Source organism: Lissotriton vulgaris, chromosome 4_1 (assembly GCF_964263255.1).
Source record: "Lissotriton vulgaris chromosome 4_1, aLisVul1.2, whole genome shotgun sequence".
Taxonomy (NCBI): domain Eukaryota; kingdom Metazoa; phylum Chordata; class Amphibia; order Caudata; family Salamandridae; genus Lissotriton; species Lissotriton vulgaris.
In genome coordinates this window covers 1,086,596,434-1,086,610,231 of record NC_141691.1, presented here as the reverse complement: position 1 = coordinate 1,086,610,231, position 13,798 = coordinate 1,086,596,434, and the positions used below count along the sequence as shown (strand labels likewise).

The 13,798-nt window shown below is 46.7% G+C and overlaps 1 protein-coding gene across 2 annotated transcripts in view; it reads right to left on the bottom strand.

Annotated features, from left to right (window-relative positions):
• Positions 1-13,798, bottom strand: part of LOC147722897 (TGF-beta receptor type-1-like) — a 1,593,949-nt gene that overhangs the window by 1,283,031 nt on the left and 297,120 nt on the right. For both annotated transcript variants that reach the window (XM_086965305.1, XM_086965306.1), the window contains exon 3: positions 402-632. In XM_086965305.1, coding sequence (XP_086821431.1) covers positions 402-632 — 231 coding nt within the window. The remainder of the gene's footprint in view (positions 1-401; positions 633-13,798) is intronic.

The window sequence follows — 13,798 nt, the reverse complement described above, 5'->3', positions numbered from 1 at the left end:
ATCTTGGCTGCTTGATTTTATAATGTGCTTTTAAATTTTTCTTGTTTTTATTAAGTATTGATGAGATGTTTGTATGTTACAGGTTTAATTAACTGCATAATAAAGAAAGACTGCTTTAAGGACACATATTTCTTTCACATGATATGCCAGATACTAATGGTGCAAATGTTACCTATTTTACATGACACTTTCATTGCTCTTCAAGCACTAATTACTAAATGTCAACATTGTCCATTCAATGTAGGGATTACAAGACCTATCTGGTCATACCTAAAAGATGTATCTATGAGTCGAATTCACACTGCCAGTGTTCACCGCTTGTAACATAACCAAATGAAAGATTGATCAGTGAAGTAAATGATAAACCCATTTATCAGTGCAACTCAAAACAATATACGTACCTGATCCTGACCCTGATGTGGTCATGTCATAAATTAAATCTCTTAAAGTTGCACCCTCAGAAATAAACGGACGATCTAATGAAGGGTCTTCTTCGTTTGGAACACGATGGTGGATAACAGGACGATTATGGCAGAAATAAATCGTCAACATCAATAAAATGCAAATAATGCAGACTGGCCCAGCAATGATGGCTGCCAATTCCACAGGTCCAAAACTTGGAAGATTTCGCTCTGTAAAAAGGTTTGAACGAAAGAATAATTTATTATCTACCTTAACTGAAACCTCTAAAAACAATTCCAATGAAAACAAAAAACGACGTTACAATTTTTATAATTTACATTAGAACATTCTTAGACTGAAAAGGACCACATTGCCGAATACTTAATTGCAAAATGCATTTTAAACGCAAAAGATAAAGCACCCCCTATCCTCCTCAGGGGCACCCATAAATCCAGGGTTTCAAGCCCAAAACAGCAAATAAACTTATTTTGATGAAAAGAATGTATTTGCTTATGGGAAGCATGCATAAATTAAAGAGAACATAGAATTCAAGCAACATTTAGAGGGATGTTTCGTCTTTTTGGTGGTACACATATTCAATATCAAAAATGCATTAACAAAACTCAGCCTATAAACTATTAAAAAAAATATTCTTAACATTTTCCACCTTAAACGAGTAAAGCATAAGTGAATTTTGTTCATACTTCTACATAAAGTTCAAACATCTTTCTTTTGTTGTATATAGCAGAATCCAATAGGAAAATGCTACCTACCAGTATGCATCTGTTCTTGGCATGTAGACCTGCAGAGTTACACACTGTGCATAGATCGCCACCTAGTGTTGGGCCCAGATGTTTACAGTAGTTTTTTGTCCTGAAAAGTCTTTGGAAGTAATGAGATAGTCGACTCCTCCTTTGGACAATAGTGCGCATGGACATCGGCTCCATCCTTAGATTCTTTTTCACCAGCAGGGAAATGATGGAGTTTTGTAAGAAACAGGAAGGATGCTCATGTAAGCTGTATCCAATTAAGATAATACTGGAACAGATTAAGGTAGCCGGGGAGGCGGGTGGGCGTGTGCAACTCTGCAGCTCTACATGCCAAGAACAGATGCATACTGGTAAGTAGCAGTTTCCGTTCAGGGCATATGAGCTGCAGATTACACACTGTGCAAAGATTATATAGCAGTACCCACTCTTAGCGGCGACCATCCGTATCTGTTGCAGTAGTTTGGAACAGTATGGCCTGGCCCACAGTAGCTTGTTGTTTAGTTTGCACTTCTACACAATAGTGTTTTTTGAATGTGTGCAGTGCAGACCATGTAGCTGCTTTGCAGAGGTCATCTAAGGGAATGTTCCCTAAAAATGCCATTGAAGCCCCTATCTTTCTAGTAGAATGGGCTTCAGGAGGAAGAGATAACATACGTTTAGCTTTGTGGTAGCAAATCTGTATACATTTGACAATCCACCTAGCTATCCCAGATTTTGATATGCGGTTGCCTTTGTGTGGTGGTGAGAAAGATACAAAAAGCTGTTTAGTTTTACGAAAGGGTTGTGTTCTTTTAATGTAGTAAAGCAATGCTCTTTTGACATCTAAGGTATGAAGCGCTCTTTCTGCAAATGTTTGTGGCAACAAGAAGAATACGGGTAGCTCTACAGATTGACTGAGATGGAAGGGGGAAATGACTTTTGGAAGGACTTTAGGATTGGTATGGAGAACAACCTTATTATGATGCATTTGCAGAAAAGGTTCTTGAATGGTCAATGCTTGCAGCTCACTAACTCTTCTTAGAGAAGTAATAGCTACTAGGAAAGCAACTTTCCAAGTTAAGAATTGCAGTTCGCATTTATGTAAAGGATCAAACGGAGGTCCCATTAACCGTGTGAGAAAACTGTTTATATTCCACACCGGTGAAGGTGGTGCTCTGGGAGGAATTATTCTTTTGAGACCCTCCATAAAAGCTTTTATAGCAGGTACTCTAAAAAGTGATAGATGTGGTCTATTTTGTAGGTATGCTGCAATGGCAACAAGATACAGTCTAATAGATGTGTACGCTAAGTTACCGCTTTGGAGGTATAGTAAGTATCCTATGATGTGTTGAATGGACACATCTAGAGGATTGAGGTCGTTGATATGGCAGTATATCAAAAACCGTTTCCACGTGGCTGCATACCATGCTCTAGTGGTGTGACATCTAGCTTCTTTAATAACGTTCATACAGTCAGGAGGGAGGTTAAGATAACCAAACTCTAGGACCTCAGGAGCCAGATCGCTAGGTTGAGCTGAAACTGGGTCCGGGTGTCTGATCTCTCCATGGTTCTGGGTTAGGAAGCGTGGAGACAGGAATAGCTTTTGGTGCGGTACCACAGAAAGTTGCAGCAGTGTAGTGTACCACGGTTGTCTGGCCCAAGTTGGAGCAATTAGAATGAGAGTGAAGGAATGTTGCTGAAGTTTGTGCACCACTAATGGAAGCAGTGGAAGAGGTGGAAAATTGTACGTAAATTTGCCGAACCAGTTCATCCATATCGCATTGCCTTTGGACAGCAGGTGTGGATACCTGGCGGCGAAGCTAGGGCATTTGGCGTTTTTGTGGGTGGCGAAGAAGTCTATCTGAAGTTGTCCCCACATCTGTAAGAACGGTTGAAGAACTTGTGGATGAAGTTCCCACTCGTGGATCTGTTGTGTCTGACGGCTTAACAGATCGGCTATGGTGTTTTGTACTCCTGGAACATGTTGGGCTAAGAGGAAGATGTTCAGAGGTATAGCCCATCTCCATATCTGCTGCGCTAACAGAGAGTTGCAGAGAGTGTGTCCCTCCTTGTTAGTTTATGTAATACATGGCTGTCATGTTGTCTGTGCGGACTAAGACAGCTTTCCCCGATATGTGCTTTGGAATGATTTTAGGGCTAGAAAAATGGCTAGTAACTCCAGGTGGTTGATGTGGAGTAACGTTTGTTGAGGTGTCCACCTGCCCTGCATGGTGTGCTGCAGGAGGTGGGCTCCCCAGCCGGAGAGCGATGCGTCTGCCGTCATAACTATTTGAGGAACTGGCTCTAGGAAAGGTTTTTGGTGTTCCACCATTGCAGAGAGCGGTGAGTTTGACCGTCTACCAACACTAGGTCTGTTAATTGACCTTGAGCCTGGTTCCATTGTAGTGCTAAGCACCCTTGAAGAGGACTCATCTGTAGTCTTGCATGAGGTACTATGAATATGCAACAGGCCATCATTCCTATGTGCTGGATGAACACTCGAGCTGGAAGAGAGTGTTGTGGTTGGAATTTGGTTAGAAAAGCTTGCATATTGGTTATCCTGGCAGGAGAGGGATAAGCTAGTGCTGTTGAGTGTTTATTGTGGCACCAAGATATTGTTGTACGTAAGACGGTTGCAGGTGGGACTTGGTGTGGTTTACTGTGAACCCCAAGTTGAGGAGTAATTGGATGGTGGTGTGTGTGTTGTACACACTGACTGATGAGCTGGCTTTTATGAGCCAGTCGTCGAGATATGGGAACCCGTGAATGTGCTGTCTTCTTAAGTGTGCTGCTACTACTGCTAGGCCCTTGGTAAACACTCTTGGTGCTGTTGTGACTCCAAATGGGACTACCTTGAATTGATAGTGCTGACCGTCCATTACAAATCTGAGATACTTTCTGTGAGCTGTGTGAATGGGAATGTGGAAATAGGCGTCCTTGAGATCTTTAGTGGCAAGGAAGTTGTTTTGTAAAATGAGAGGAAGGACCTGTTGGAGTGTGACCATGTGGAAGTGGTCTGATTGTATGTACAGGTTTAGTGGTCTGAGGTCTAGAGGGCCTGCCCTTTTTTGGGATAAGAAAGTACAGGTAGTAAACTCCATTGTTTTGTTGATGCAGTGGAACTGGTTCTATTGCACTTTTTTGTAGTAGGGATATTACCTCCAGCCTGAGCAGTAGCAAATGTTCTTGTGACATTGGACGCTGTTTGGGCGGCATGTTGCGGGGGTAGAGGTTAGTTCGAGACAGTAACCTGCTTGAATTATTTGTCGCACCCACCTGTCTGATGTGATGTTGGTCCAAACAGGACGAAATTGTTGTAGTCTTCCCCCAACTGGAGTGTAATGTGGTAGGGGAAGTGGAGGAAAGTCATTGGGGAGGGGTGGAGGCAGAGCGGGAGTTGTTCATTTTGTCTCTTCCTTTATTGTTGTTGCCCCTGTAACCCCCTCTTTGGTAGCCCCTATTGTAGGTGGATTGAGTAGGGGCTTTGTAAGAAGTAGAGGGACTGAAGAGTAGCCTCTAGGGGTGCTTCTATAAGATGAGCGACGAAAAGAACGCCTGGGAGCTTGCGACTGCAAGGCTCCCATAGATTTAGCGGTCTCCGCATCCTTTTTCATTTTTTCAAGGGATACGTCCACATTAGGCCCAAATAAGTGTTGCTCGAAGGGTTGATGAGTATGTACTTCAGGTTTGAAACCTGAAATGCGTAGCAAGGCATCCCTACACAAAAGGACACTGGTATTAATTGCCCTTGAATGGTATCTGCTGCATCTAAGGCACAACGAATAGAGGTATTGGTGGTGGTTTTACCCTCTCGTAGTTCATTGGCCCTATTCTTCTACTTGTCAGTAAGGTGCTGCAGTATGGATTCTAACTAGTAATAAAGTGCCCTGTCGTACCTTGCTAACAATGCCTGAGTATTAGCAATACGTCAAATGTTTGCTGCCTGTGACTCCGTTCGCTTGCCTGAGGCATCTAGGAGTTTAGACTCTTTATCTGGTGGGGGAGCCTCGTCTGATGTTTGGGAATTGGCTCTTTTGCGTGCATTGGAGACTACAAGGGAGTCTAGTGGTGCAGGCCCTTTAATGCAGGCTGGGTCTGAGGGGGCAGCCTTATACTTCTTTTGAATTCAGGGGTTGAAGATTCGAGCCCTAACTGGATCTTTGAAGACCTCTGGCGCATTCTTAATAACCCCTTTAAGCATCGGTAAAATTGAGGTGGACCTTTGTGTTGTATCAAAGGTGTCCATAAGGAAGTCTTCGTCTACTGGGTCAGTATGTAGGTCAACTCCATGATATTGGACAGCTCTATGGACAAGTTGGTTAAATCCCATAGTGTCCTCTGGTGGGGAAGGACTGGAGGGGTATAGGTCAACTTGTGGGATGTTAGGGATGTCTGGGCTACAATAATCATCCCAAGGGTCAGGTGAACCAGGAGGACTAGGGTTATCTAGTGGCTCATTATCTGCAAAATCCCCTGTGTCATCAGAGGTGTTATCTCCGTCATCATCATCTTCTAATGGAGTAGGAGATGGTGTAGGGAAGTGATGTGGCAAGGGAGGTGGAGGAAGAGGAGGAGGAGAAGGAATTCTTAGAGGAGAAGTCACAATGTCCTTCTTCTTAGGATGAGGAGCCAGTGCAGGCGTCTCTAATGGTCGTATTTTATAACTAAGAGTCAAGCGACCAGTTTTGGGATCTTTAACCAGAGTCTTTTGTGAAGGATCTGGATGGAATAGTTCCTCTGTGGGAGGTAGATCCTTCGGTGCTGAGGTTTTTGGTTCCGTAGGCTTTTTTGGCACCGGACCGGTAGCATCTTTTGGTTTAGAAACATGTTCTTTTGTAACGTCTTTGTCCGATGGGCCGTGTGTTTTTTTTCGGCTCCGAAGCTTTTTTTGGCTCCAGAGGTTTTTTCGGCTCCGAAGCATGGGAGTGGGGTGCTTACGGTGGCAATTTCTTGCTCGGCTCAGAGTGTGGTTTTGGTGACGAGGAGCCGGTGCCAGTCTTCGGCGCCGAGTGCTTATATGTGGAAGCAGCTGGCGTGGAGGTGGAAAATGGCTTCTTTTTCGGTGCCGGTAGGTGTGTGCCGGCACCGGGGGTAGGCTGACTCGAGCCCGAGTCTCCTGAAGGCTTAGTACGCTTCTTTGCCGAGCCCGAAAGCGGGGCATGGGAAGCAGTCTCTCGGTGTGCACCCGGGCCAGAGGGGTGTGACCAAAGCCTTTTTGGAGGGTGTCGAGGAAGGGTCGGGGTGTCGACTTACGTGTGTACTTACTACCCTCTGTGTCGGAGTGATGTCCTCGACGTCTGAGTCTTCGGAGGCGCTGTCAACGCAATGTTGTTGCTCCTGCTCTGGCACATCGATGCCCTCTTGGAAAATGTTGTCCGGGATCGAAGTAGACGACCGAGCCATGGTTCTTCGAGCTCGTCGTCCCGAATCATCTTCTTGGAGCGGAAGGAGGCACAAGCAGAACAGTCTCTGGACTTGTCATCCGGTGAGAGGCAAAGGTTGCACACCTCATGTAGATCAGTGTGGGGAAACTTCGACCAACATTGAGGACACTTCTTAAATGGCATCCTTTCCATGAGCCAGAGAGTAAGGCCCAGGTAGGCCCGAAGGCCTTCACCAACAACCGGAATCAAAGACTTCGAAGTCGTGAAGAGTCGCGTCGATGAGAAGCGCGATAGAGACGATACTATCGAACTGGGTGAGGATTGGCTGCCAAAGGAAAATCGGTTCTAAACCAGAGTGCAGGAAACACATCCGAGACCAATGTCGGAAAAAAATATCTAAGGATGGAGCCGATGCCCATGCGCACTATTGTCCAAAGGAGGAGTCACCTATCTCGTGACTTCCAAAGACTTTTCAGGACAAAAAACAACTGCAAACATACAGGCCCAAAACTAGGTGGCGATCTATGCACAGTATGTAATCTGCAGCTCATGTGCCTCGAATATTTTGTTTTGACTTTTTATTTACTCAAGAGGAGGTGTAAAGGATCAGAAAGAAGAAGGTGCATTTTGTCGACCACATAATGATTAGCGCACAGGATTATTTTGAATTGCCAACATCCCATTACGGTAAAGAGAGAAGGAAAGGTGTCCATATGAAATCAAACACAGATCTCAATGGGTAAAAGGAATTAATCCAGACATTCTACAAAAGCATATCAGTTTTACAAACCCAAGAAACTGTCAAAAATAGAGATTAATTGATGGCAAATAATGTTATGCCAACATCTATTTTTAATTAAACCAAGTGACTGTTTAGCAAGCAAAAGGAACTCTATCAGCAACTGTTTACAATAGGACGCCTAAGAACTCGAGACAGAATATTTCTTTTTTGTTTAGCAAGTCTTCTTGTTTCGTTTATTGGTAGGTTTTAGCATGTCCAATCTCTTAAAACCTAACCCACAAAATAGCAGATCTGATTGCCACAACATGTATTATACTTTTCACCAAAACGACTTACATAACAGCTTCATTTGGGATTGCTTGAGGAAATATTACAAATCGTCATCAAAAAATATATCTTGTGCTGTAGACGGAGGTTTTATATTTAAATTGTTCTATAGTTCTGCTCTACGAAGAGTGCCAATAACCGACTTTTTTGTTTGCTGTATCTCTTTATTGGCTTTACAACAAATAATGATAAGTTGGGGAGAGGAGTTGGCCTAACGGCTAGGGCGGTCGACTTCGAATCTGGGGAACTGGCTTCGAGTCTCGGCAATGACGCTGAACATCCTGTGATTCTGGGCAAATCACTTAATCTCCCAGTGCCTAACAAAAACAAAATGAGTGTGTGTCCTCATATAACGTAACTGGTGCTATGTAAAGCGCTCTGATACCCGATTCGGGTCACGTTCGCGCTATATAAAACTATGCAAAAAAAAAAAAGTTATGTGGGGTACTGCCCATGAACAAAAAGTGTTGTGGTGACAGATCTATAGCGATATCTCACCAGCAAGGTGAAGAATTCGATGTAGTGGATAATGGCACATTTAAGAGTCTTTAAATAGCACTCTTCCAATTGCATTTACTTGTTAAGCAGCGAGATGAAGGTTTGCATTGCAAATTTACAGTGTATATTGATCGAAAAAGTGAGGGTGTAAGGTCTCAGAGCAAACTCCTTTACAACGCGGGTATTACTAAGCGTAGTAATTCACCACGCTCTACCTTTACAACGCATACTTTAACCATGAATATGCCTTAACCACGCATGCCATTACAACGCAAAGGCTTGCGTGGTAAAGGTATACTCTTGGTAAACGTATCTAAGGTAAGTTACACTACCCAGCCCTAAACCCTTATTTAGTACACCTGCACGACCGTCCCCCAGCCCCTAATCCTTTCTCTACCCTAAACCCTAAATCAACACCCCTGCATGAACCCCCAATCCTTCACCTAATCTAAAGACCACCCCTGCGTGACCCTTCCCCAACCCCCAGATCTCTCCCTACCCTAAAACACTACCCTGCACGACCCCAACCCTACCCTAAACCACTACCCTGCATGACCCTCCCCTGACCCCCAGTCTTCTCCCTACCCTAAAACACTACCCTGCACGACCCCACCCTAAACCTTAAAACAGTATCCTGCACGACAAACACACACCACCCCAACTGGCCAACTTTTACCCTACAAAAGTAACCCCACCCCAAGCCCAATCCCCCTTACCTCGCTCTCCTCGCGGTTCTTGATTCCTTCCGGTCATCCGGGCTGGGGGGGTCATTGTTGTGAGGAAACAGAAGAGCCCCGGTTTCCTCACAATGACGTGGACTGCCTATATTCGTTTTAAAAGGTATGTGGTTTTATCACATGTACCTTTACAACAAAATTCGTTGTAAAGACATGCATGATAAAAGCAATGCGTAGTAATGACTATCCGTTGTTACAAAGCATGCATGGTAACGCTTGCATTGTAATGGTATGCAGGGAAACAGCCGTGTTGTAATGGCTGTTTCCCTAGGTACATAAGCAATGGAGAATACTTAGCATGTGGGCCACCTTTGTTGGTGTATCTATGCCAGGATTTATGGGCTACTCACTTCTGGTGGCTCTCTTTAACACAGTACAGCGAGGCTTTGATAGACCGGTATTAGCATGTTCTCCCTTAAGCATGCACTGAACATCAAGCCTGTCCACACAAGGTGCAGTGCCTAGCCAAAGGAGCAGCCACTGCAATTGTGCTGCTGCATAATAACATTGTAGTTGGAGGCCCCAAGTCCCCCTTTTATCAGTGAATGTTGTGTTTTAAGAAGTGCAAACAATTTCATTACAAGAATGGAGGCTACATTATGCATATTCTTTTAATGCAGTCTCCAAGCAGCCGCATACATCACAAAGTAAAGGGTTCCAGAATAGAACACTACAAGTATACAACAGGCATGAGCCACCAACAATTTGCCTCTTTTAAAAGCTGCTCTGAGCAGATAAGTTCAACCCTTTTACATTAACACTTATCTTTTTAATTATCCCCTATCTTATTAATATCCTTTCACCCTATTGTTAGTGGGCTTCCCCCCCACTTCCCTCACCCCCTACTTCCATACTGATATCCAATTTACGGAGATCTCACCTCGCCCTTTTTTCCCCCTTGTTACTGTTGGAGCTCTTCCTCCTATTTTTCATTATGAGCGCACTTTAATTACCCATTATCAACGTGTTTTCTTGTGCCTTAATAACCTTTTACTTTCAGGTGCTCCCAATTTTCTCCTAAAAAACGAAGGAATCATCGCGAGCGCTCGGGAATCCTTCCCCGATCCCGCTCTCCTCCCCGCTCCAGTAGCAGTCCTTCCTTTACACTGCTTAGGCCTTTTCAGTGTGCCCCACGCGCCCGAAAACAGGGCGAAATGCTTCAGAGCTTCGGTTCCCCTCAGAGCTTGTATGAAACATGTTAGAGGCGAGCGCCTTGGCTGCAGCTGTGCAGCGTCAGCACGTTGCAAGGGGCCTTTCCTCAGAACACTTCTCCAGTTCGAGCTTCGCATGGAAGCTCGAGCCAGACGATCAACATGGAGATTGGCAGCAGCTGTTCGCCCAGGCACGAGATCAGCAGTTGCTCGCTTTGCCTTCGCGATCAGCTGCTGTCAAGTCAAGTCAAGTCAAGAAATTTATATAGCGCGCTACATACCCATAGGGTCTCAAGGCGCTTGAGGAAGGGTGGGGAATTACTTGTCGAATATCCAAGTTTTAAGTTGCTTTCTGAATGCTAGGTGGTTCTGAGTAAGGCGAAGGTGAGTGGGAAGTGAGTTCCAGGTTTTAGCTGCGAGGTAGGAGAAGGATCTACCTCCCATGGTGGTTTTGTTGATGCGAGGTACAGTGGCAAGGGCTTGGTTGGAGGATCGTAGCTGACGGGAGGGGGTGTAGAAGGACAGTCGTGTGTTGAGGCATTCGGGTCCAAGTTCGTAAAGTGCTTTGTGTGCGTGGGTTAGGAGGCGGAAAGTAATCCTCTTATTTACGGGGAGCCAGTGGAGGTTTTTCAGGTGACCAGAGATGTGTTCTTTACGCGGGATGTCTAGTATGAGCCTGGCTGAAGCGTTCTGAATGCGTTGGAGTTTTTTCTGGAGTTTTGCGGTGGTACCTGCGTATAGGGTGTTTCCGTAGTCCAGGCGGCTCGTGACCAGTGCGTGGGTGACCGTTTTTCTAGTTTCGGTGGGAATCCAGCGAAATGTTTTTTTGAGCATGCGAAGAATGTTGAAGCAAGATGATGTCTGTCTGGTCATCGAGAGTGAGGAGTCCAGGATGACGCCCAGGTTCCGTGCGTGGTCCGTTGGGATGAGTGCTTTTCCAAGGGCTTCTGGCCACCAAGAGTCATCCCAGGCGGATGGGGAGGTGCCTAAGATGAGGACTTCTGTTTTGTCTGAGTTCAGTTTCAGACGGCTGTGCTTCATCCACTCGGCTACTTCTTTCATTCCTTCGTGTAAGTAGGTTTTGGCGGTGTTAGGGTCTTTGGTGAGTGAGAGGATCAGTTGAGTGTCGTCAGCGTAGGAGATGATGTTGAGATTGTGTTGGCGAGCGATGGCCGCAAGGGGGCTCATGTATACGTTGAAGAGGGTGGGGCTGAGTGAGGATCCTTGTGGTACGCCGCAGAATGACTTCAGTGGCCTCTGACTTGAATGGTGGGAGGCGGACTCTCTGGGTTCTTCCGGTGAGGAACGAGGTGATCCATTCCAGTGCTTTTCCTTGGATTCCGACGTTTCTGAGGCGCTGTAGAAGGGTGCTATGACAGACTGTGTCGAATGCAGCAGAGAGGTCGAGGAGGATGAGGGCGACTGTGTCTCCATTGTCCAGTAGAGTTTGAATGTCGTCTGTTGCTGCGATAAGTGCGGTCTCAGTGCTGTGTTTAGCTCGGAAGCCGGACTGTGAGGGGTCGAGGGATTTGTTGGTTTCGAGGAAGGTGGCGAGCTGGTTGTTGACAGCTTTCTCGATGACTTTGGCCGGGAATGGAAGAAGCGAGATGGGGCAGTAGTTTTTGAGTTCGGTGGGGTCAGCTGTGGGTTTTTTCAGAAGGGCGCTGAGTTCTGCGTGTTTTCAGCTTTCCGGGAAGGTGGCGGAGCTAAGGGAGCAGTTGATGACATCTCGGAGGTGTGGTGCTATGATGGAATCTGCTTTGTTGAAGATGTGGTGAGGGCATGGGTCAGTTGGGGATCCTGAGTGGATGGAGTTCATCAGGCGGATGGTGTCCTCAGTGGAGATCGGGTTCCAGTCGTTAAGGATGTTCAAGGGGGGTGATGGTTCTGCAGGAGGTTCGGTGGGTTGGTCTACGGGTCGGTTGTCGAAGCTGTTGTGGATGTCTGCGATTTTGTTGTGGAAGAAGGAAGCTAGGGAGTCGCAGAGGGCTTGGGAGGGGGTGATGTCGTTGGAGTTGGCAGATGGGTTGGTAAAATCTTTGACGATGATGAATAATTCTTTGCTGTTGTGGGCGTTGTTATCTAGTCGGTTTTTGAATGCGGCTTTCTTGGCAGACCGGATTAGTTGGTGGTGTAAGCGGGTGGCGTTTTTGAAGGCGTCCCTGGTGCTGGTGTTTGGGTCTTTTTTCCAGGCCTTCTCGAGGGAGCGACAGAGTTTCTTGGATTTCTTAAGATCATCATTGAACCAGGAGGCGTTTTTGTTGCCTAGTTTGCTTTGACGTTTTTTCAACGGTGCTAGGATGTCGGCGCTGTTGGATAGCCATTGGGTGAAGTGGATGGCTGCTTGGTCGGGGTCTGAGGAGTGGGCGGGGGGGTTTTGAAGAAGCGATGAGGAGATCTGGTCGATGGTGATTTTGTTCCAGTTTCTTCGCAGGGTGGGTTGAGGATGGTTGTGGATTGTGGTCTTCTTGTGGGTAAAGTGAACGCAGCTGTGGTCCGTCCAATGAAGAGCTGTGGTGTGACTGAATGAGACATGTTTGCTGGAGGTGAAGATGGGGTCGAGTGTGTGACCTGCAACGTGGGTGGGGGTAGTGACAATTTGTTTGAGTCCGAGGTTGGCAAGATTGTCCAGAAGGGTGGTGGCGCTGCTGTCGTTGTTTTTTTCCAGGTGAAAATTGAGGTTTCCCAAAAGAATGTAGTCCTCTGAAGGGAGGGCGTGTGGGTGATAAAGTCAGTGATGTCGTCACTGAATTGTGCACGGGGGCCTGGTGGCCGGTAGAGGAGGGTGCCTCTGAGTGTGGTCTTGGGGTCGGTGTGGATCTGGAAGTGGAGGTGTTCGGCGTTGGCAAGGTCGACGTCTGAGCTGGTTGAGATGCGGATGGAGTTCTTATGGACGATAGCGATGCCTCCTCCTGTTTACTTGATGCGGTCCTTACGGATGATCTTGTATCCTTCCGGGATGGCAATGGTGATGTCTGGGGCTGAAGAGGCATTCATCCATGTTTCTGTTAGGAAGGCGACGTCCGGTGAGATGGTGTCTAGTAGATTCCAGAGGTCGATGGCGTGTCTGTGGACCGAGCGGGTGTTGAGTAGGATGCATTTTAGGTGGTTGGTGTCAGGTCTCCGATTGGTGTTGGTGGATGAGGAGTTGGTTTTGGTGCCGTCGAATTTGCAGGAGTTGCATGAGAAGGGTCAATGGGTGTGTCCAGGAGCGGCTTGGACGCAGTTGGGGGAACGGCCGGGGTTGAGGGCTAGGAGGGTGGTGGCATCGTAAGAGATGCGAGTGGGCTGGGCATTGCGGGAACCAGGGGGTCTGGCGCTGGGCACGGTCCAGGCGCGGACGGGCGTAGACGGGCTTACCTTTGGCGCACCTTCGGCGCGACTGGGGCGCGAACGCTGCGCGTGGACGCTGCACGTTAGGTCATTGGTCATAAATGGATGGTGGAGGGGGCGGAGCGTGGGAGGGGCAGCAGCTGGGAGGCGGTGGCGGGAGGAGGGGCGGTCCAGGGGAAAACACAAAATGGAGGGTCAAAGGCGAGCACAGACAGGGGCAGCAAATGCACAGAGTGTGCAGGATAAAGAGCCTTAAACGCACCAACCAGCCTTAGTGTAGCGCAAATTAAAGTTACTGCCTCAGCGAGGTCGCGCTCCTAATTAAATAAATGAATGCCACAGTGCAGCGCTACTAATTAAATAAATAAATGCGACAGTGCAGCGCTATTAATGAAATAAATAAATGCGTCAGTGCAGCGCTAGGCGAGCAGAGAGCTGCAGTGATGCTGGGTTCAGGAACTGAGAGCAGGAGATA